Source organism: Equus asinus, chromosome 1 (genome assembly GCF_041296235.1).
Source record: "Equus asinus isolate D_3611 breed Donkey chromosome 1, EquAss-T2T_v2, whole genome shotgun sequence".
NCBI classification, from domain to species: domain Eukaryota; kingdom Metazoa; phylum Chordata; class Mammalia; order Perissodactyla; family Equidae; genus Equus; species Equus asinus.
In genome coordinates, this window is record NC_091790.1 from 108,591,432 (window position 1) to 108,616,250 (window position 24,819).

The following is a 24,819-nucleotide window of genomic DNA, read 5'->3' on the forward strand; positions in this document are numbered from 1 at the left end:
TGTGTAGTTGTACGGATCTTGCGGATGTCCTGGTGTGCTTTGCAGAGTCCTTTGTTGGTCTGTGGATGTCCTACTGCTTGTCATTTAGTGGAGAGAGACAAAGGGAACAACTTTTCTGCCATGGTGCTGATGTCACTCCTGGATTATTTCTTTTTTCAATGACAGTGAAACCATCTTATAGATTTATAATTATAGAAATATAATATATATAGATATATAATTATAGAAATCTCAGATTTCTAATTCAGAATGTTTTGAATTACAAATTCAGTTTTTTTAATAGTTATAGATCTATTCAGATCATCTTGTATGAGTTCTAGTAGTTACTTCCAAGCCGTAGAGCTATTCATAATACTTCACTGTCTTTTTGATGCTGGGAAGTCTGGTCTAGAGTGATGTCTTCTTTTTTGCTCCTGTATTGGCAATTTGGCTTTTCTGCTTTTTTTTTGTTGTTGTTATTGCTGTTCATCTTGCTAGGCTTTTATTAATTTTATTGATGCTTCCAAAGAATCAACTTTTGGTTGATTGATTCTCTGTTATTTTTGTTTTCAATTTTTAAAATTTCTTTTTCTTTGTTAATTCCCTTCTTCTGCTTGTTTTGGTTTTATTTTGCTTTTTTTCTGGTTTCTTGGGGCAGTAGCTTGCATTATTTGTTTGAGACCTTTCTTTTTTCCTAATTACACATTTTTAAAAACACATTTAGTATTATTAAATTCCCTCTAACTGTTGCCTTGATTGAATCCCAAAGATTTTTTTGTTTAAGATTTTATTTTTTTCCTTTTTCTCCCCAAAGCCCCTCTGTACATAGTTGTATAATCTTCGTTGTGGGTCCTTCTAGTTGTGGTATGTGGGACGCTGCCCCAATGTGGCTTGATGAGCAGTGCCATGTCCGTGCCCAGGACTCGAACCAACGAAACACCAGGCCGCCTGCAGCGGAGCGCGCGAACCCAACCACTCGGCCACTGGGCCAGCCCCGAATCCCAAAGATTTTGATGTTGTATTTTCATTTTCATTCAGTTCAATATTAAAAAAAAAATTTCTCTGAGATCCTTTGTGATCCATTGATTGTTTAGAAATGTGTTGTTTAATTTCCAAATATTTGGAAAATTTACAGCTATTTTTCTAGTATCTATTCTTAGTTTGATACCATTATGATCAAGAGCAAAGATCATGCTTTGTATGATTTCAGTTCTTTTAAATTTAAAATGTTTGTTTTGTGACCCAGGGCGTGCTTGGTTAGTGTTCCACGTGTGGTTGAACAGAATATCTATTCTCTTTTTGTTGGGTGGAGAGCTTTGCAGATGTCAATTAGATCCCCTTGGTTTATGCTGCTGTTCATTTTTTCTTTTCATCGCTGATTTTATCTAGTGCTTATCCCAATTTATTGAGGGAGGGATGTTGACTCTTACTTCAGGCTGCATACTGATTGGCTGTTAGGCACTAAATAAAGCACCTGAAATATTTTCCTGGAGGGCAAAAAAGGAGATTTTGTATAAATCCATGTTTTTAGGCTTATAATATCATATCAAGAACACCATGGTTAGAAAGTTAGAGGGGAAAAAACTGTGCCCAGAGGAAAGATAGAAAATACACTGTCTTTTCTTTTGGCCTTGGGCAATTTTTTGTGCTAGCTGAAACAGACATAGAGTAAGACTTGGGAAAGGAAAACTAATCCCTTTTTTTAATAGTAAGGTTTTTCCCCACCCTACAGTGAGAGCCTGGAAAAAAAGTAAGGCTTTTGATGCTAAATTTCCATGAAGCTTTGAAGAACAAGAAAGATCAACATGCCCTTGGAAGTGCTTTGGACTTGAAATATAAAGATTCACCCAGAGGAGTTTACTTAATCCTGAGGCTGTTCTGTGCCTAGTTTAAGCAGTAATACCAGTTAAGGATTGGTTAGAAAAGTACAAATTTTAACCTTATGTTCCTTTTGTAATACTGAACTCCTTAAGATTATCTGTTTTTCATGGTCTTTCTCCTTCCCTCCCTCCATCAAAAATAAAAAAGAAAGAGGTGAGCAACTAATACCTCATTTATGAAAAAATCGCCTCCTTCGTGGAGTTCTTGGTGGTTTGCAAAACATTTTTCATGCATGTTTTCTCATTTCATCCACACAACCCTGTGAGATTTGTATCACAGGTTTTTAAATCTTTTCTTCTAGAATCTCAGAAAGGTTAAGTGATTTTTCTCAGGTCATAGAATTGAGTAAAATGAAGTTCAGGTTTTCTCATTCCTAGTTCACCATTCTTTTTACCATACTCTGCCTTTGAAAAAAGTACCTGTTTTGTTTAAAACTGGAGTAGAATTGACTTTAATTAAAACATTTTATTGATTTTATGTGTTCCAATGATCAAGTATTATTTACTTTTACATAAAGATAAATGTCAAACATTATTAGAAAGGTTTAATAGATTTTCAAACATTGACTTAATCTTGAATTTCCTCCTGTATAAACTTGTTTTTTAATATCTTTTGATTATTTACCATTGAGAACTGTGAATTCTTTATATATTTTTAATGGTAGTACTTTTATGTGTTACATTTTCTTCAAATTTTTTCTCCATTCTCTTTTTCTTTTTCTTTTATTTTTTCACTAGAAAAATATTAGGAATTGTATATATTAATGGTTGTGAAATTTCTCTTTCAATTCATTTGGTTAAGAAATTATTTTCCCTGTAGTTGGTATTTTATTTTGTTTAATAAATTCTTTTCTATGATTGATTTTATATATTGAGGGAAACTTTTACTAATAATTTTTTCTGTTTGTTTAGTAATGTTTTGGTTATCATATATTAAAATCTTATACATTTTAAACCCATGCTATTTTATTCTCTATTCCGTATGCCATCCTTTCTACTTTTGTGCAAATACTACATTACTTTTTTAAAATTTTGCTTTATAATTTCATTATGTGTTTATCTATATTAGAAACTATTGAAATTACTCTGCAATTGTACATAAACATTTTTCTTTAAAATATTTCTTCCTGTAGGCATTTTTTTTTTCTTTTAAAGATTGGCACCTGTGCTAACATCAGTTGCCAGTCTTTTTTTTTCTTCTTTTTCCTCTCCCCGAAGCCCCCCAGTACGTAGTTGTATATTCTAGTTGTAGGTCCTTCCAGTTGTGCTATATGGGATGCCGCCTCAGCATGGCCTGATGAGCGGTGTAGGTCTGCTCCCAGGATTCCAACTGGTGAAACCCTGGGCTGCTGATGCAGAGTGCATGAACTGAATCACTCGGCCATGGGACCAGGCCCCCTATAGGCATGTTTTATCATTAGATTCAAGATATCTACTTAAATATGATTAAAATATGTCAAATATAAAAATAAAACACTTTTTACACTTAGCATAAGGAAATGAAAATCAAAATGTTTATGTATTTATCATTGTTGGAGTTTTGTTGGAGTTTTTTACTTTAACTCTTTCTCTGTTTTCTAAAGTTTCTTTAGGGAAATAATTTCTTTTTTAAATGAGCAGAGAGAGATGAGACAGAGAAGTATGTCTTTAAATTTTAAAAACAATTTTAAAAACCTTAGTGGACCATCTTAGACTTAACCGTTTATTACAAATAACAAGGCTTCTGGGATATCATTATTATTATTCTTTTGGTACCTTCAGTAAGTGGAGTGCAGATCTCATTGTTGATTGGATAAATTAATTCTATCAGTATTATAACGCAGTAGCATCCATGTTGTTATGGTTCTTCTTCTTTTTGTCTGACTTTAAGGTCGTTATTTAGCTCAGTATTCTCTAATAACTGTGTTCTTCATACAACATATGACATGGTGGCAAAGAAGATTGATGTTCCAGAACAAGTTAAAATGTAGTTGTTATGATAAGCGCCGATCTTACACTGTGATTTATTTTGATTTGAAGATAAAATTTTTGTTGAATGAGTTCTAAAAGGGCAGGGTTTTTTCCCCCCATATTTTATTCATCAGTCTGCCAGATAACCTTTTATAAATCACAGCCTTACATTTTGATATTTGCTTTTGTAGAAGACAGGCTTTAGTTTGAAGTTTCTAAATAATGAAAGGTGTGTAGAAGAATCAAATATGGAGCTTTTTAGATGATATAATTATACAGTTGTATTCTGAAAATTGCCTCAAGAAGTAATATGTAGATAAAGAACTAAAAATCGGAAAGTCAACAGACTGGGAAAATATTCAAAGCAAATATGATAGGCAAACAGTGAATATTATTATATAATTAATACAAAGTGATGTAAGAAAAAGAGAGTAAAAATTATGTAGAGATTCTCAGAAGAAATACAGTGAGTAAAAAATAGTTATTCAGCCTCATCATTTAAAAATTTGTATTAGACTACCAATAAGAACTTATTTCTTCTAGCAGCATATAAAATATTCAAAACAGTGATAATATCCAGTGTTATCAATGGTTGAGTAAGTCTCATAGATTACTGGAAAAAAATGTATGAAGTGATATAGCCATTTTTAAAAGTAGTTTGATAATTTGTACCAATAAACTTATAAGTTTTACTTTGATCCTGTAATTCTGTCTTTCATTATTTCCCAAGGAAATAATTCTAGATATTTAAAATCTTTATATGTAAAGATAAAGGAGTTATTTATGATAAATAATTACTTTATCTTAGGCAGATGGTTAAATAATTTTTGGTTTATTTATTTGATGAAATATTGGGCAGATATCAAAAATCGATATTTATAAAGGAGTATAATAGAATAGGTGAATGCTTATAACATTAAGTTAATAAAGAAGACCTTGTAAATAAGCATAATTACAGACGAAAATAAGGACAAAGCAAGATTAAAAAGGAGGATCAGATTTTAAAGGAATATAGTAGGCCTTTACTTTTAAGCACCACCACGACTTTAGGTATTTTAGGAACATCTGAAGGTTGAAATTTCAGGCACATATCTGAATTGTGCTCTTTCAAAGGTGGTGTGTAGGAGGGAGTCCCTTTCGTTGGTGTGTGTTTATAGCTAGTTGCCCAGTCCCTGTATGCCAGTTTTTGCTCTTTCTGCTCTTTCTCACGTAAACATCCAAGAGGAAGATATATGCTATTTTGGTGCTCCTTGAGAATTTGAAGATTCATAAATTTCTCAGACATACCCATGTTTATTCCAATGATCCATGTGGCAGTTGTGGCCTCTATATTGTGGATTTTGTTGTATAATTTCCCCCCTTTTGAAATATTTTTCTGATTTCTAAAAATTCTTTAATGAGCATGATATTTTTAAATTGAAAAGAAATCCTTTATCCAGTTACCAGTTAATAATCCTAACATTAAAGTCTTCTTCATGAGACAATATATTCTGTTTTTCCTCTGTCTTATCTGCCACTAATCCCATGCGGACTTTGTCCTTTTTTTTTTTTTTTAAAGCTGAGGAAGCTTCTCCCTGAGCTATCATCTGTTGCCCATCTTTCTCTTTTTGCTGAGGAAGATTCACACTGAGCTAACATCTGTTGCCAATCTTCCTCTTTTTGTATGTGAGCCGCAGCCACAGCGTGGCTGCTGACAGATGAGTGGTGTGGGTCTACGCTCTGGAACCGAACCGGGGCTGCTGAAACAGAGCATGCCGAACCTAACCACTAGGCTGCCAGGGCTGGCCCCAGACTGTACTTTTTATCTCTAGATGTTCAATTTGTCTTTTTATTATCCATGTCTTTACTAACATATTCAGTCTTTTTTTTGAACATATGGAACACAGTTATAACTGTTGTAATGTCCTTGTTTAGAACACTATAATCTGTACCATTGGTTCATACTTATTTAATATTTAATGGAAAATATAAAAAGGTGAAAACGGGCTGGCCCCGTGGCCGAGCGGTTAAGTTCGCGCGCTCCGCTGCAGGCGGCCTAGTGTTTCGTTGGTTCGAATCCTGGGCGCAGACATGACACTGCTCATCAAACCACGCTGAGGCAGCGTCCCACATGCCACAACTAGAAGGACCCACAGCAAAGAATATACAACTATGTACTGGGGGGCTTTGGGGACAAAAAGGAAAAAATAAAATCTTTAAAAAAAAAAAATGTGAAAACACATTTTTAACATGTAAGGTACAAATACTACCCACCAAGTTTAAGAATTAGAATATTATTAGCATGTTGTATCTCCTATCTCTCCTAACTTTTCAAAATATTGTTAATATTGTATGTGTCCCCAAATAATATATCATTTAATCTTGTGTTAAATTTAATATAAATCTCTTCTTGCTGTGTGTATTCTGTGAAAACTTGTTCTTCTTCTTCAATATTATGTTAATGAGAGACATCAATATTGATATGTAAACCTATCATTGTTTATTTTTACTCCTCTATCATAGTATTTTGAAAGACTATATTACATTTTATTTATGTGTTCTTCAGTTGGTGGTCATTTCAGTTGTTTTCAGCTTTGTTTTGTTCTTAATGCTATTATGAACATTCCTGTACATGTTTTTTGATGTACATGTCTAAGAAATTCTCTGGGTTATGTGCCTAAAGAATGGCATATTTTGATCATGTAGAATCTCATTTATTCTATATTACCCCAAATTGATTTCCAAAGTAATTTTTAGTAATTGCCAATGTTCCTATTTATATACACACACACACACACACACACACACACACACACGTATATAGACATGTTACATATATATACACACACGTATCCATATGTATGTATTTACTCTTGCAATTAACATTCTGGTAAATATCTTCCTGTCCAAATGTATTCACTCTTCTTTTTAAAGATTACTTATTCCCATAAATGGAATCATTGATTTAGAGGATATGAATTTTTTTTTCTATTTGGCTGGTTGTCTTATTTTAATTTTTATATTATTTTTCTTGACTTCCCATTTATTTTTATTTAATTTAGTTTTATTTGTTATGAAAGTTGTGGCTGCAAAACATACTCAAATAGTTGTACAAGGTTCGTTTTTAAAAAATAGCAATCCCCTGTCCACTTCTCTAGCCATTTACTTTCCCCAGAGGCAACCATTTTCAATATTTTTCTGATTGTTTTGGTATTTACCTCCATATCTCTAAATAAACTGCCTGTATTTCCACTTTTCAATTTTTAACTTCTTTAGCTTCTCACTATGAAGCATGAAAATTTAGCCTCCTTCATTTCTTCCAACTTCCAGCACCATCCTAACTTTGTACGTGTACTCTTCCCTCATCTCTTTTTCCCCAAATAAATAATTTAGTGCTAACATTATATGAAAAGTAAATGCATAGCTGAATCATTTAGCAAACTATAATTACTCTTCTTGTTTTCTTTTAACAAAGGAGGATGCTAGTAAAGGAAGAGGCAGTGAGGATTTTGGAATCATAAGGAGGATTTGTGTTGCAAAATAGAAGGTGGTAATGTTGGTCAACAGGAAACCATAGATTCCATAAATGGGAGAAGAACATTGTGAGCACATTTATTCTGGTAGCCTTGTGTAGCATTGGTTAGAACATTGGAAGTCTATTAAAATGACTGACAAGTATTTTACTTTTTATTTTTTATTTTTTTGAGGAGGATTAGCCCTGAGCTAACTGCTGCCAATCTGCCTCTTTTTGCTGAGGAAGGCTGGCCCTGAGCTAACATCCATGCCAATCTTCCTCTACTTTATATGTGGGACGCCTACCTAGCATGGCGTGCCAGGCGGTGCCATGTCTGCACCTGGGATCCAAACCAGTGAACCCTGAGCTGCCGAAGCGAAATGTGCGCACTTAACCACTGCGCCACCGGCCTGGCCCTGACATGTATTTTAGTAGTAAGTAACTTTTATGCCGTTGAGGTATTGGTTTAGTTTGAAGACTGAAGAAATAAAAATGAAATGGACAATCCCAGGAAATAATATAAGAACCTGTCACTGGGATCAAGTGACTGACTGCTTGGGGGCAAAGCATATGAAGTTTATTCTAAACTTGAGTAAATTGAGACCAGGACAATGATAATGGGGGAATCAGAATTCATATTTTAGTATCTTAAATTTCAAAGAGTTGAGTACATTTGACAAAAAATTTTTTATGTTCTGTTACCCATCCTCTTGATACCTGTGTCAGATCTCTTGGTTGAATTCCTTTTCCTCTAATCTATTAAACTTTGCTCAGCTTAAGTAAATGAAGAGATGAGCAGTATCATTTCTTTTCCACTAAGATTACTAGTCATTGTTTTCTCATATCCAAGAAGATAATAAATATGTTAAATCCAAATAGATCAGTTTAGTTTCCTCATCCATGTTTTTGGTGCATGAAAGGATTCAACAGATATTAGTATTAAGTGGCTAGAAAGATAATTCTGGCTATGTATCCTACATTTATTAAGGTTTAATTGTTAAAGTATGAGTAATGCTGGTATATTTCAAAATTTGGCATTTTAGCACATTTTATTATTTTTTTAAAATTTTTACTTATTTTTTTTTAATTAAACTCAGAATACTAGTTATTTAATGCTGTCATTGTTCTAACCTGGCTGAATTTAATTCCCTGAATGGTTTAGTCTGGTGTGATTTTTCCATCTTTACCCTTCACTGAGCAAGTCGGAAGACTGCAGGAAGAATGCTATCTTCCCTTTGAATATAAAACTTTCTGAGGCTTTTGGGCCTGGGATGATCTAGTGAAAAGGTGGAGGACAGAAAGACCTGGATTTAAATTCTGTTTTGCTGGTTACTAGCCAGGTGAATTTGTTCATAATTTGTTAATAATATTTCTAGCAAGATTATTTAGAAGATGTATTACAAATAATGGATGCATTCATTAAAAGAATAAATACACATTTTGTGTCTAATGCCAGGTCTTCAAAAATTATAGTTGTTATTGTAATCATTGTCATCTTTCTGTCCTTAGCTCCGGTTCCCAGATATGTTTCACAAAGAGCAGATGTAGAAAGACTTGGAACACTGATAAGGATTGTATACAACAGATAAACAGGAGGGCAGAATTTAGTGTAATCCTTCTTTTCTCCTGGGGTGCTCGGTGGTGGGGGAGAGTTGCTAAGTTTCCCTCCCACCACCACCTTGTTTCTACATTTATCTCTCTTCTGGAAAAGCAAATTTGTGGAATAATCACTAAGGGAAATAATATGGCTCTTTCTCCCTCCTAGTTGATAGAACTCTTTGTACTCCAAATCTAGCATGTCTTTTGGTTATTTCTTTTTTTTTTTTAATTGAGTTAATGATAGGTTACAATCTTGTGAAATTTCAGTTGTACATTAATGTTTGTCATTCGTGTTGCAGGTGCACCATTTCACCCTTAGTGCCCACCCCCCCGCCCCACCTTTCCCCTGGTAGCCACTAATCTGTTCTCTTCGTCCACATTTTTAAATTCCTCATATGAGTGGAGTCATACAGAGATTATCCTTCTCTAACTGGCTTATTTCACTTAACATAATTCCCTCAAGGTCTATCCATGTTGTTGCAAATGGGATGGTTTTGTTCTGTTTTGCAGCTGAGTAGTATTCCATTGTGTATATATAGCACAACTTCTTTATTCATTCATCTGTTGATGGGTACTTAGGTTGCTTCCATGTCTTGGCTATTGTAAATAATGCTGCAATGAACATTGGGGTGCATAGGACTTTTGGAATTGCTGACTTCAAGCTCTTTGGATAGATACCTAGTAGTGGAATGGCTGGATTGTATGGTAGTTCTATTTTTAATTTTTTGAGGAATCTCCATACTGTTTTCCATAGTGGCTGCACTAGTTTGCATTCCCACCAGCAGTGTATGAGAGTTCCATTCTCTTCACAACCTCTCCAACATTTGCTACCATTAGATTTAGATATTTTTGTCATTCTAATGGGTGTAAGGTGCTATCTTAGTGTAGTTTTGATTTGCATTTCCCTAATGATCAGTGATGATGAGCATCTTTTCATGTGCCTGTATCTTCTTTGGAGAAATGTCTGTTCATGTCTCCAGCCCATTTTTTGATCGGGTTGTTTGATTTTTTGTTGTTGAGTTGTGAGAGTTCTTTATATATTATGGATATTTAGCCTTTGTCAGATATATGACTTGCAAATATTTTTTCCCAGTTAGTGGGTTGTTTTTTTGTTTGAATCCTGTTTTCATTTGCCTCTGAGAAGCTCTTTAGTCTGGTGAAGTCCCATTTGTTTATTCTTTCTATTGTTTCCCTTCTCTGAGAAGACATGGTGTCCAAAAAGGTCCTTTTAATACTGATGTCAAAGAGTGTACTGCCTACATTTTCTTCTAGAAGCCTTATGGTTTCAGGTCTCACCTTTAGGTCTTTAATCCATTTTGAGTTTATTTTGGTGAATGGTGAAAAATAATGGTCAATTTTCATTCTTTTACATATGGCTTTCCGGTTTTCCCTGCACCATTTGTTGAAAAGACTTTCTTTTCTCCATTGTGTGCCCTCAGCTCCTTTGTCAAAGATAAGCTGTCCATAGATGGGTGGTTTTATTTCTGGGCTTTCAATTCTGTTCCATTGATCTGTGCACCTGTTTTTGTACCAGTGCCATGCTGTTTTGATTACTGTAGCTTTGTAGTAAGTTTTGAAGTCAGGGATTGTGATGCCTCCCGTTTTTTTCTTTTTTCTCAGGATTGCTTTAGCAATTTGGGGTCTTTTGTTGCCCCATATAAATTTTAGGATTCTTTATTCTAATTCTGTAAAGAATGTCATTGGGATTCTGATTGGGATAGCGTTGAATCTGTAGATTGCTGTAGGTAGAACGGACATTTTAACTATGTTTATTCTTCCAATCCATGTACATGGAATGTCTTTCCATCTCCTTATGTTGTCATCCAATTCTCTCAGAAAGGCCTTGTAATTTTCATTATATGGGTCCTTCACTTCCTTAGTTAAATTCACCCCGAGGTATTTTATTCTTTTTGTTGCGATTGTGAATGGTATTGTGTTCTTGAGTTCTTTTTCTGTTAGTTCGTTATTAGAATATAGAAATGCTACTGATTTATGCAAATTGATTTTATACCCTGCAACTTTGCTGTAGTTGTTGATTACTTCTAAGAGTTTTCCAATGGATTCTTTGGGGTTTTATATATATAAGATCATGTCGTCTGCAAACAGGGAAAGTTTCACTTCTTCCCTCCCTATTTGGATTCCTTTTATTCCTTTTTCTTGCCTGATTGCTCTGGCCAGGACCTCCAGTACTATGTTAAATAAGAGTGGTGATAGAGGGCATCCTTGTCTCATTCCTGTTTTCAGGGGGATGGCACTCAGTTTTTGCCCATCGAGTATGATGTTGGCTGTGGGTTTGTCATATATGGGCTTTATTATGTTGAGGTAGTTCCCTTCTATGCCCATTTTGTTCAGAGTTTTTATCATAAATGGCTGTTGGATCTTGTCAAATGCTTTCTCTGCATCTATTGAGATGATCATGTGGTTTTTATTCCTCAGTTTGTTGATGTGGTGTATCACGTTGATTGATTTGCGGATGTTGAACCATACCTGTGTACCTGGTATGAATCCCACTTGATCATGATGTATGATCCTTTTGATGAATTGCTGAATTCCGGTGGCCAAAATTTTGTTTAGAATTTTTGCATCTATGTTCATCAGTGATATTGGCCTGTAGTTCTCTTTTTTCCTGGTGTCCTTGTCAGGCTTTGGTATCAGCGTGATGTTGGCCTAGTAGAATGTGTTAGGAAGTGTTCCATCCTCCCTAATTTTTTGGAATAGCTTGTAAAGGATAGGTATTAAGTCCTCTCTGAAAGTTTGGTAGAATTCCCCAGGAAAGCCATCTGGTCCTGGGGTTTTATTCCCGGGATGTTTTTGATTGTTGTTTCAATCTCTTTCCTTGTGATTGGTGTGTTCAAATTGTCTGCTTTTTCTTGAGTGAGCTTTGGGAGATTGTAGGAGTCCAAGAATTTATCCATTTCCTCTAGGTTATCCATTCTGTTAGCATAGAATTTTTCGGAGTATTCCCTTATAATCCGTTGTATTTCTGCAGCATCTGTTGTTATTTCTCCTCTTTCATTTCTGCTTTTTTTTCCTTGCTATTAGCTTGAAGTATTGTCCTCCACCCCTTCAGTCTGAGCCTGTGTTTGTCCTTGGGGCTGAGGTGTGTTTCCTGGAGGCAACAAATTGTTGGATCTTGTTCTTTAATCCATTTTGCCACTCTGTGTCTTTTTATTGGAGAGTTCAATCCGTTTACATTGAGAGTGATTATTGATGCATGTGGACTTAAAGCTGTCAATCTGTTGCTCATTATCTGGCTTCCCTGCTTTTCTCTTCCTGTTTGCTTTATCCTACCCATTTGATACTGCAATTTCTTATGCTGGGTTTCTTAGATTTTTGCTTATTTATGTTTTGTGGCTCTGTTCTGTTGTTTAGTTTAGTGTCTACCCTGAAGTTTGTATTTAGAATCTCGTATATAATATAGTCTATTCTCTGGTGGTCTCTTACTTACTTGGCCTAGACTAATTTAGTCCCTTTGCTCTTCCCTTCCTAAATTATTATTTTCACTTCTTGTTCCAACTTGAGTTATGAGTTTGTAGTTAGAGTGATAAGATCGTCTTTGCTTTGGTAGTTTCCTTACCTTTATCCTAATGCTGTAGTTGAATATTTGCTATCCTATTCTGGTTCTATCTATCTGTCTCCCTTCTCTGTGGTTTGTGACCCCTTTCTCCCTTTTTTCTTTTTTCAGATATGAGAGCCTTCTTGAGGATTTCTTGTAGTGGAGGACTTTTGGTTACAAATTATCTTAACTTTTGTTTGTCTGGAAAAGATTTAATTTCTCCCTCATATCTGAAGGATATTCTTGCTGGATAGAGTATTCTTGGCTGAAGATTTTTATCTTTTAAAGCTTTGAATATGTCACTCCATTCTCTCCTAGCTTGTAAGGTTTCTGCAGAGAAATCCGCTGAAAGTCTGATAGAAGCTCCTTTGTAGGTTATTCTCTTTTGTCTTGCTGCCCTGAGTATTCTTTCTTTGTCATTCATTTTTGCCATTTGTACTACTATATGTCTTGCAGTAGGTCTTCTTACATTGACAAATCTAGGAGATCTGAAAGCTTCCTCTACACACATTTCTCCCTCAATCCCTAGATTTGGGAAGTTCTTTTCTATAATTTCATTAAGCACACTTTCTGCTCCATTTTCCTTTTCCACGTTCTCGGAAATTCCTGTGATCCTTAAAATTCTTTCTCCTCATTGAATCTGCTCTCTCTCTAATACTTTGCTCATTCCTTTTAATCCTTAGTTCTCTTTCTTCCTCTGTCTGGAGCCATTCAGCCTGTCTATCTTCAATTATGCTAATTTGCTCTTCTATGGAGTCTACCTGGGCATTCAGGGAATCCATATTGTGTTTTATCTGGTCCATTGTGTTTTTCATCTCTAGTAATTCTGTTTGATTCTTCTTTATAATTTCAATCTCTTTTGTGAAGTAACTCCAGAACTCGGCTTGTTTCTCTATCTTTCTCTCTACCTCATTGAGTTTTTTGGTTATAGCTGCTCTGAAGTCATTATCACTTAGTTTACCTATTTCCAAGTCCTCAGGACTTAATTCTGTGTTTTTATTGTTTTCCTTCTGGTCTGTGGCTTTTATAAATTGCTGGATGGTAGAGGAGCGGTTTTTTCACATGGTGGTAGAATTTGGTTGCAGTTGCAGCCTCTTGCCACTAGATTGGGGTCGAGTGCCATGCGTTCTGAGCTCTCTGCCTTCTGGCAAGATGGCGGCACCCAGTGCGCTTTGCTGGGGCGGGGGCAGTTTCTCTCGCGCACCAATCTGGATTCGATCACTTCTGTTCTCTGGCCTCCCAGGGCCCTGGGTTTATGGGGTACCTGTGCACGGAAGCTTTCCCCTGTCAGCGGGTTTCCACTGTACTGGCGGTGGGAGTCCTAGACAATCCCCTGGTCATGCGGCCCCTCCCCCACTCCTTCCCGTACCCGCGCGGCGATCCTGGTTTCTAGGGGATGGAGTGATGTTCTCTCCTACCTGGTTCCAGCTCCTCCGAGGTGGGCAGCAGGGGCTCTGTCCTCTGTCTTTTGATATTGTAGGTCTCTGAGTCCTGGCGTTAGGTTCATTAGCTGAAATTCAGGGGTTTTTTTCAGTCCTTTGTTGTACTTTGGAGGGGAGACAGTCCCGGGTCAGCTCACCCTGCCATTTTGCTCCGCCTCCAATCTGGTTATTTCTTAAAGTGAGTGATTGTAAATATGGTGTGGATAAGTGGGGGATGGGGAGGTGGTTAGATAATGTGATGAGAGCTGTTGTTTACCTTAAAAAAGTATTGGGGTTAATCATTTATATTTTTGTCTTCCCTACTAGATTGTATACTCTGTAAGGACAGAAACTATATTTACTTTTTCTCTTCGTCCCCACAGTACCTGCCATAATACACTTTATCTGTATCTCTCAATGGTTACAACTTTGTGCTTTTTCTGCCTGTCTTAGACTTTTCCATTTGCGGTCAGAATTTATGTCTGATTAATTTCTGTGTGTTTGTGACTTATAAATGATTGATACTCAGTAAATGGATTGAATGAATGACTTGAATAGTCTCCAGAGATCAGCATTCATAAGAATAAAACAACTGTTAGGTTTGCTTACCTCTAGAAATCTGTAAGTGGAAGGAACATCAGGGTTTATGTAAGTCTAGCTCTTCATTTTTCCAATAAAGTAACTGATACCAAAGGTTGCGAGACTGATAGTCAGAAACACGTATGGCAGAGGTCGAGTTAGAACCCAGCAAGATCTCTTGCTTATCATGCCTTTTCCTTTCTTTTATTTAATTGTGATATTTTTCTTCCTTAGATAATAGAAAAAAAGAGAGAAAAGTTGATAATGAGCTTGAAAAGAATATTTATTTTCTACTGTCTGTCTGTAGTTTGATTCTATATTGTCTAGTCAGTTTTTTTAGGGTGCACATAGCATTTCCTCCTTGATCATTACCACAACTCGGGTCAAATATAATTTTCTCAAAATTCTCTAAACAATAAAATTTAAAATTAAAAAATCAGATTTAAAAAAATTTCCTGTAGATTATAATCCACCCTACGTTTACATAATAGATTGATGTATGGATTACTTTGGTATTCATTAATTTATTTGGATGCTGATGATAGTCTTGAGTTATGTAGGCCGTGAATTAGAAATTGTTGGCATTTTACACATGAAAAAATTGAGGCTATATCACTTGACTGTGACCACCCAGTGAGTAAATTATGAGGCAGAGTCTAAGCCCAAATGATTTAAAGGCATTTTCAATACTCTTTCCACTGTGGTAAGCTAAAGTCCCTTTAGATATACACATTTTTAGAAATAGCTCATTGTTGAAGTACAGTTATCAATAACCACTATTCAGCTGCTCTTTACATCATTTCCTTTTTGTCCTCTTGTGTACAACTAACTATAAGGTGTTCAGTCAGCACATATTTGAGTGCTGCTAAGTAGTTGGTTAGCATTGTGCTGGATGCTTTAATGCAGTTTCACCTGGGTAGTACACTGTGATCCAGCCTATGTAAAATATGGTAATAGTGAGTACTAGGCATATATTTTAATAAGACTTACAGTTAAAAAAGTGGTTCTAATTAAGAGCATATAGTGGAAAAGCACATTTCATATTCTGTTGAGTAACTGGAAAACAAAGTCGTCTATCTAAATCAATTTTGTCTTTTAGAAGTAATTTGTCTTGTTAAAATGGAAAATAGGAGATTTAGAACTGTGTGTAAGCTGCTTAATGAAAACTTGACCTTTATTTGTAGCATTATGGTTACTTTATATATGTCTAAGATTAAGCCAAAGAATTAAAAAAAAAATAGATTTCTCAAATTCTAAATATGCAGAGACAACTGTTGTTAATGATACCAAACCTCTTAATCTCAAGTTCCTGTGCCCGATGCAAGTAAGCCAAACACTGAGACATCAGTGCTTGGAGATGGAGAAAGTTTTATTCAAATTGGCCAAAATGAGTAGGTGAGAGCCTGGGTTTGTTCAAATCCACCTTCCCAAGAACAGAACTCAGAGGGGTTTTATGGAGCTAAGGGGCTTGGCAGGAGGAGCTCCGGGGAGAGAAAGGGGTCACTCCCGATAAGCCCCTGGGCAGTCTGACTTCTGGGCTTCAGTGGTTGCTGAGGGCCAGCCATCTGGTAATTGGTCATCGCCATCTCCCCAGACATTCTCTTTCTTCTGCAAAACAAGCTCACAACTCCTTGAGACTCCTGAGTCACCCCTCAAATTAAACAGGAAATAGCAGTGGTTTAATATCTACAGTACCCCTCAGGTACCCAGCTTCATTAACATCTTGGTAGATATCTTTTCACATTTCTTGCTCTGTGTATATAATTCTGTAAATAGAATATATATAACTCCATAAATAGAGTTTGCAGAATTATAAACTATATATATAATTATATATTTATAGTTATATAAATAAAATTAATTCATCTGTGTAACTTTTTTCATTCAGTAATATTATGAAAATCCTTCAATGTAAGTAACTGTTAGGTCTGTATGATCATGTAAACTGGCAGCATGCTAAGGTGTTTTCATAATTTATTAATCTTTCCAAATGGTGGACATTTGTTTAAAATGTTTTATTACAGAATAAATTTTAAAACTGTCTTGCAACTTGAGAAATTTCTGAGGTTATCAGGATATTTATTTACATTAAAATAAATTTGATACTACTTTTTATGTAATCTGTTGACACTACTTTGAATTTGCAATAATCATAATTTCTGTTCTTGCTTTACCAACTCTCTCTTATGTGAAACATTTTGCACCAGAGTAAAGTTATCTACTAAGTGGAAAATGTTTGGATAGCTGTATTTTTTAAAATACAGATTTTGAAAGGTAATAGTGTTCAACAGCAAATTTATAGTATTTTGAAGAAATTAGACATGATGATTTGATACCTTGATATTTATTCAGTATTGAAATATTTAAATGTGTATTTGTTTTAAACAGATTATCTTTCTCAAGGAATAGATCTCTCTGGAATAGAAGTAATAGAAAATGATCTACTTTTTATTGCAAGAGCTCGACTTGAAGTGGAAAATCAAGCTAAGCGCCTACTGGAGCAGGGTGTGGAGACTCAGGTAATAAAAATAATGTCATTTTTTAATATGAAAAATATGTCATAATACAGATGAACATTTGACTTTGAGGTTGAAAAAGTAATGTGTGTCCTCATTTTATCACTGAGGAACTATGTCTACAATTTGAATTGGAGAGTAGGACATAAAGTAAATACAGGGAAATTTTACTTAATATATATTTATTTAATTCTACTAAGACTAGATTCTAAGATTCCTAATGTATAATGTGTTTGTGTAATATGAAATACAGTTTTATATAATGTGTATGTGTAGATAGATAGTTAATACCTGGTGAGTATGCTTACTTTGTATAAGGCACTGTTACTCATTTGAGCCTTTCAACAACCCGATAAAGTTGGTATTATTGTTATTTCCATTTTACAGATGGGAAAACTGAGAGCTTAAATAATTTGTGGAAGATCACACAGCTAGTAAATGGTATAATTTGATTCTAAATGTTAACCACTCTAACCTCAGAACCTTGCACGCTTAGTAATCACTGTGCCATAATTTAAAAAAAAAAATTTTACTTGAGATTTTCTCCTAAGTTATCATTTTATGATACTTAATTTTCTGAATTAGAAGAAACTGAAACATATTGATGTAGCAGAATCAACAAATTAGATGTCAATCTCAGTTCTCCTACGTTTGTATTACACCCAGATATTTTCTCCCTTTGTATTGGACCCAAATACAATCATTAATATCCATTTTTTAACTCGTAGCCGTTAAGCCAGGAATTTCATTTTGTGCATTTGTATTAAGAATAATTTTATAAATATTCAGCTTTTTAAGTAGTCTCTAAATCAGAAAGTTACTTATTTGACTTCTGAATCTTGTTATAATTTAAAAAATATAATGGAATGTCAGTTACCCTTTTAAATAAACTTTTAAAGTTGATTATTATATACGTAATGAAAACTGAGCAAATCCATAGACATACATATAGAATGAAATACCACAATGTACACACATCTGTGAGATCAAAACTCAGGTCAAGAAATAGGACACTGCCGGCACTCCTGGAGTCTGTTCATTCTCTCTCACAGCCTCTACTTGCTCCTTCTTTCCCAAAGGCAACTATTATCCTAACTTCCAACACTGGAGATTAGTTTCATTTGCTCCCTATTCTGTTTTCACTCTAGGTCTCACTATGAAGATAAAACACTTATACTGTTAAAAAATAAAATACTTGTCTATCAAATAAGAGAAGATATCTTCTTCTCAAAGAAATATTTAAGGAATTTTAAGTCAACTTTGAATTAAGATGAATATTTGTATAAAAAGTTGATATCAGCCCAGCTCATTTAGTTGCAAGAAAGTTAGCAATTAACATGTCAGAAAGTGCAATATCACAAGCCTTTTATATTTATCTAATGCCCATATTATCACTCTATCAGATTTAAAACTTTGTGTATATATACTATTTAAAAATTTTTACTTGTAAAGTGTTTATTGCTGTGTATGTATGTATGTACATGCATGCATATATCTTTAATTTATGCAATTTTTAATGTTTTACTATATTTTGGAGTCATGAGAATGAAACCAAAAGTGGTAGAAAGGAAACAGTACCAAAGTTTATAGAACTGAAATACTATTTTTTAATAGAGATGGGTGATTTTAACATGTTACAAAGGAATGGTTACTTGTGAAGTCTTATTTTCTATTGTATTCTCATTTATTTAAAGTGGGAAAGTATTTTCTATGGCAGTTGTTTCTAAGTAAACTTTGTTTTAGATATGTTGTTTGTGTACATTTTAATAGTTGTCATTTGACTTTGCTTCAGTTTTTAAATCATTAAAATTAAAGTAGGACTGATAAACTTTTAGGAAATATTTCAAAAATATTGATAGAGTTCTTATATATTCAGACTGTGTAAAGTTAATCAAAGATTATTAAAGTAGATAACTATTGTTGTTTAGCCAATGACCTGTGTCTAATCAATGAGATTAAGTTAGAAAGATAAGAAGAAAAAAATGTAAAAATGTGTGTCTACGTGGTTAGATGTAGAATGATCTGCATGGATCTTTGAAAAACAGGAACCAGAGAGCTATAATTTTGTTGTATGTCTCAGCGTAGTTCAGAGGAGGGTAGATTCTGCTTTGTGGATGGGAGTAGTGTCTCTTTGTAAGGCTGTGTGGATTAAATTATCATAGTTTGTTGACATTAGCTATTAATATTATCCAATTAATTTGTCTTGTTTAGATTCTGTATGTTTTATACCTTCTGAGTATAATTTGGCTTCCTACATGATTTTCCTGAAGGGAGAAATTGTACGGATTGCCCATATTAACATTCTGGTTCATTTCACAATTTTTAAAATATTTCTCACGTGTAAATTGATATTCGTGTTTATAATATCATTTATTTCAGAATTTAGTCATGTATTTCCATCTCCCTTAGACCTGGGTCCTCTGGATTGTTTTCGTGAAGTCAGGTATTCTGGCTTTGCTTGCAGAGCTGAGAAGATCAAACCCTTATCAGTAATGCTGGCACTGAGATAATCCTTGTTGGGAAGCAGGCTGTCTTCCTGGAAAGAGCTTGTGTTTTGGAGCCTCCTTCCTTCTCCCCTTAGAAAGCAACGAGACAGGTGTCATCCGGCTGTGTCAGTAGGCAGTTTGGGAATTAAGAATGAAATTGACCTTTGTTGACTGTGTATTCTTTGCCAGCATTTGTGTTAGTCACTTTACATTTGTTATCTCAATTGCAATGACAAATATGTGAGGAAGATATAATTACCCACTTTTGATAGTTAGGGAAACAAAGGCCTGGAAAGGTTAGGAAATTAGCTGAAGATTACACAGCCAGCAGTGGCAGAGTCATGGTCTGGAGTCCCTGCTTCCCTCCTTTCTTTAATAAGACCAGTTTATTCTGGTTTTGTTAAATAATTACATTTTAAATTATTTGACAATTTGTGAAACAATTTATTTTGAAAAAGGAATTTTTAAGGCATAAAAATTTCTTTGGGAATCCTCCATGTGATGACTAATTTAAAACTCATTCCTCAGAATTTTTATGTTTCTCTAGCCAACTTCTTTTTTCTGTTCTCTGAATTTACTATTTTAGATTTTCTACACTTTCCATCAACCTCCCTGTCTCGCCCCATAGCCCATTTTACTCTGAGCACATGCCCTTAATTTTTATTCACAGAGGCACCTCTAGCACCACCTGTGCTCTGGATCCCATTTTATTAGGAACCTTATCTTGTTGGTATTTGCAGCTGTCATTTCTATCTTCATCCTCTCTCTTTTATTCTTTCCCTTCTAATCAGCATTTAAACATGCATATTTTATGCCACTCTCCTGTGTTCTCTGCTTTTCAGCCTCACAAGCTTTCCTTTAGTTTTTCACACGCCCATTTTCCTTCCTTCTTTAGGGCTTTCGTGTTCTTTTTATGCCCAGAATACTCTTTTTACTTCCTATTAAAACAGATGCTACAGCTTATATCTATTTTATTGTCAGATTATATTCTCCCATTTATCAGAAATCATTGCAATAGTTAATACGTTATTAATATTTATTATAAATATAGACTAAAAGAATTACAGCATTTTAATCTTGAAGTACTGTTGCATTCATGAAATATGCATACTTAAGTAGTTTTTGAGCTCATAACCTGAATAGAGAAGTTCATTAAACAAGGAACCTTTGAATAAGTTCATGTCATCACCATAATCAACTTCTGACACTAATTTGGTTTCTCAGAAATGTCAGTGATCTTCTTTTATTGAGCGTGTAGTTGATGGGCATCATTTTCAATATGAGTTAATTGTAAACCTTTAGTAAAAGAAAATTAGTGCAATTTCTTGTTTAGCATTTTTTCCCCAAAACCAAAATTGTTTTAGTAAATGCAGGTAACTTCTCTTTCATCATTACTGTTCTTTTTCCTAGTTAATTGCTCAAATGTGCTGTATTCATTTGTAAGTTTTAAATAGCTTTGTGGCATTACAGAGTCTCTACTACAGTATGACAGAGTTTCTGTTTTCAAAGACTACTAAATGACTACTTAGACACTGAGGGACTCTTGTTTCTTCCTACATAAAAATATATGTATGTTGGGGCTGGCTCTGTGGCCAAGTGGTTAAGTTCGCGTGCTCCGCTGCGGCGGCCCAGGGTTTGGATCCTGGGCACGGACATAGCACCGCTCGTCAGGCCACGTTAAGGCGGCGTCCCACATCCCACAACTGGAAGGACCCACAACTAAGATATACAACTATGTATGGGGGGGGTTGGGGAGATAAAGCAGGGAAAGAAAAAAAAAAGATTGGCAACAAGTTGTTAGCCCAGGTGACAATCTTTAAAGAAAAAAAAATATATATATATGTTAAACTTCTGACCTTTCAAAAGCTGTATTATTTCATAGTGACGTCAGTACTACTTTCTTTACAGAAAGTTTAGGAGGATTGATGACTTTAGAGTATATCTTCGGGTGCAGCATAGCGTATCACCACATTAGAAAAAAGATTCTTCAGTTCATCTGGCAGTCTTTGTCACAAACTGGGGCTAGATATGGCGACCATCTGCACTTCTCCTTTACTCCTATTTCTTTCTCTCTCTCTCTTTTCTACTGATCCTCAGAATCTTTCACTAACAGAAGCCAGACAAAGAAAGAGAGAACTTTAGGTATTTTCAGGATTGCAACAGACTCCATTACCTCAAGCTCTAACTAGCTTTCAAAAATAGGTGACAGAGATTTTGATCTGGATGAGTTCCTGCATCACCATAGATACCAGGCCTCCACAGTGAAATGATGACATTTTAATTAGAAAATGGCTTTAACTTGTGAATTAGAAGCTTTTCCAGTAAACAAGTGCATCCTGGAGGTTCCAGGATGGAGGAAGATGATGTGCTTACTTGTCTTTAAAAGTCACCAGGAAGGGCCCAGCCTCCTGGCCGAATGGTTAGGTTCCTGTGCTCTGCTTCGGTGGCCCAGGGTTCTCCAGTTCAGATCCTGGGCCTGGACGTACACACTGCTCCTCAAGCCATGCTGTGGTTGCATCCCACACAGAAGAACTAGAATGACTTACAACTAGGATAGACAACTATGTGATGGGGCTTTGGGGCGGGGGGGAGAAGAAGATTGGCAACAGATATTAACTCAGAGCCAATCTTCCTCAAAACAAACAAACCAACGAAAAAAGTCATCAGGAAGAGGGTCTGTGTACTCAGTTCTTTCAGAGCTCAGTAACCGGCTCTAATCTCCCCTGTAATTGTTGCCATGCTAGGAAGTAAACATACACAAACTGCCTTTCTCTAAGGCAGAAAACCCCCTTGGTCAAGCCCAGGATCCTGGTACTTACCAATCAGCCGAAAGTACATGACAGCATGACCTCGACAGAGTCTCTAAGATGACAATGTAGAATTGAAGTTCAATAGGTAAATGTCTGCATAGCATGTACAGTAAGTGATTATGATACTATGAACCCTTTTTAATTTTGTAGTTAAAAATTCTCACTTGTGGGACCGGCCCAGTGGCTCAGTGGTTAAGTTCGCACATTCCACTTCTCAGCGGCCCAGGGTTCGCCGGTTCAGGTTGCGGGTACAGACATGGCACCGCTTGGCAAAAGCCATGCTGTGGTAGGCGTCCCACGTATAAAGTAGAGGAAGATGGGCACGGATGTTAGCTCAGGGCCAGTCTTCCTCAGCAAAAAGAGGAGGATTGGCAGTAGTTAGCTCAGGGCTAATCTTCCAAAAAAAAAAAATTCTTAATTGTTTATAGCATAGAGAGGGTACCAATTCAAATGCATTGTATTGAAGATCTGTGGAAGGTTAAGCATTTTCTTCAGCTTGAAAATGAACTTTCTGGCAAAGTTGAGCACATTGATTACTTTTGTAGTTAAATGTGATCATTAAGCATGCAACAGTTCTTTTGTGATCTCTTTTTCTTTAATGGGCCCAACAAACACCAATAGTAGACTCATTGTTGGTTGAGTTGTCAAGCTAAATATCTGCTTAAGAGGTCTAACTTTCCTGTCTTTAGCTGCTAGAAATTTCTCTGGCTGGCCTCATGAATTCTAGAACAGATCTCATCGATTGTACAGAAACTCCTGTTGTAAATTTGCTCCCAGTGTTGTTTTCGCCATTTACTAAATATAGTTTCGATAATTTTCAATACTAGTGCAAAGCATTTTTCTTGATACACAATGAACAGTCTGAGGGGGTTGGTGAAATGGGCGAAGGAGGTCAAAAGATACAAAACTTTCAGTTACAAGTAAACCAGTCATGGGAATGTAATGTACAGCCTGGTGACTGCAGTTAATAATACTGCGTATTTGAAAGTCACTGGGAGAGTAGATCTTCAAAGTTTTCATCACAGAAAAAAATTCTGTAACTGTGTGGTGATGGGTGTTAACTAGACTTATAGTGGTGATCATCGAGCCGTTATGTTGTACACCTGAACCAAATATAACGTATGTCAATTATAGCTCAATTATAAAAAATCAATTTGAAAGGATGATTATAGTAAGAGCTCTTCAAGTTACACAGATCTCAAGGTTTCATGTAATTCCTTTATCTTACCAGCCTCAATGGATAATTTGGCATTTCCCCCCAAATATTTGTCTGTTTGCACCTGTGACTGTCAGGTTTCCTTAGATTTGGTAGAGACCTGGTGTGTTTACATTTACGTTCAATTAGATAAGCTTTATGACATGTATAAATAATAATTTTAAAAGTTACTTGTCTACAGTTTCTCTTTAATTATTATTGTATGTTATTAATAATAGTAATATTAATTTGTACTGGCATGGTGTCTTATAATTTAAAAAGATATCTTAAACTGATCATCTAAATGTTTTTTCTAGAGCTTAGTCTCACTTGTTTAGCTTGTGCTTACTATTTTATCCTTAAATTTGAATGGAAATTAATTTGAGCTCATATTGAACACTCTAAATAAAGGGTTGGCAAACTACAGTCTCTGGACTGTTTTTCTGTGGCCCAGGTGCTAAGTGTTGTTTTTACATTTTTAAGTGATTGGAAAAAAACCAAAGAAGAACATACAACAGAGACCATATGTGGCCTGCAAAGCCCAAAATATTTACTCTCTTGCCCTTTAAAGAAAAAGTATGCTGATCCCTGCCTTAAATAATTGTATTTTCTTTATGGTGGGTGCTTCAATATTTCTCTGCCTTCCACCCACCCTCCCACCCACCACCCTTTCCTCTTTTGCCATATTTCAACTATCATATGGTTTTTCTCTCTGTTTTTGTTTTATACCAAATGTAAAGTAGTGCTGTTAGACTAGTTTCTACAGTATCCAGTCATGGTATTTTCTTATTCTTTGATACATTCCCTTGTCGTGAACAACACACAGTAACATTGGTTGCTGTGTTATTTTATTAGTACCTTGCAGTGTAGATTCATATCTGATTAACTTTCTGTTTTCAGCCTTAGGGGCTTTTGGCATTACTGCTGTCTATAGTTTTCCAGTTCACTGAATGGCATTTCATTTTCATTCGGTCCTGTGAATAGTTTTTTCAATAACTGACTAAATTTTCATGGTATTTCATACAGAATTCGATCACTGCTCTTTGGTTAAATCTTGGTAATCATTCTTCAATCTATATGTAATTATTTTCTGTTTCTCAAAAATTCAGAACTTTTGTATTTGGATAACTCTTCTTTATGTGTTTTTACTTAATTTAAACAATCTTATGCTGGCTTTTTATTATAGTAGTAAATACTAAAATTTTTATTTTTTAATTCAGAAATAAATGAAGACCCAAGCAACCACTTTGCGTCACTATAGATTAATTTGCATTTTCCACAGTTTTTATAATTGGAGTCATACACAGTGTTCTTTCTTGTGTCTGGCTCTATTCATTTAACACAATATTTTGAGA

General features: G+C 35.2%; 1 protein-coding gene across 1 annotated transcript in view; it reads left to right on the top strand.

The window, feature by feature from the left end:
* COG5 (component of oligomeric golgi complex 5) overlaps nucleotides 1-24,819 on the top strand; it is a 325,049-nt gene that overhangs the window by 138,503 nt on the left and 161,727 nt on the right. The window contains exon 7 of the mRNA XM_014831838.3: nucleotides 16,846-16,976. Coding sequence (XP_014687324.3) covers nucleotides 16,846-16,976 — 131 coding nt within the window. The remainder of the gene's footprint in view (nucleotides 1-16,845; nucleotides 16,977-24,819) is intronic.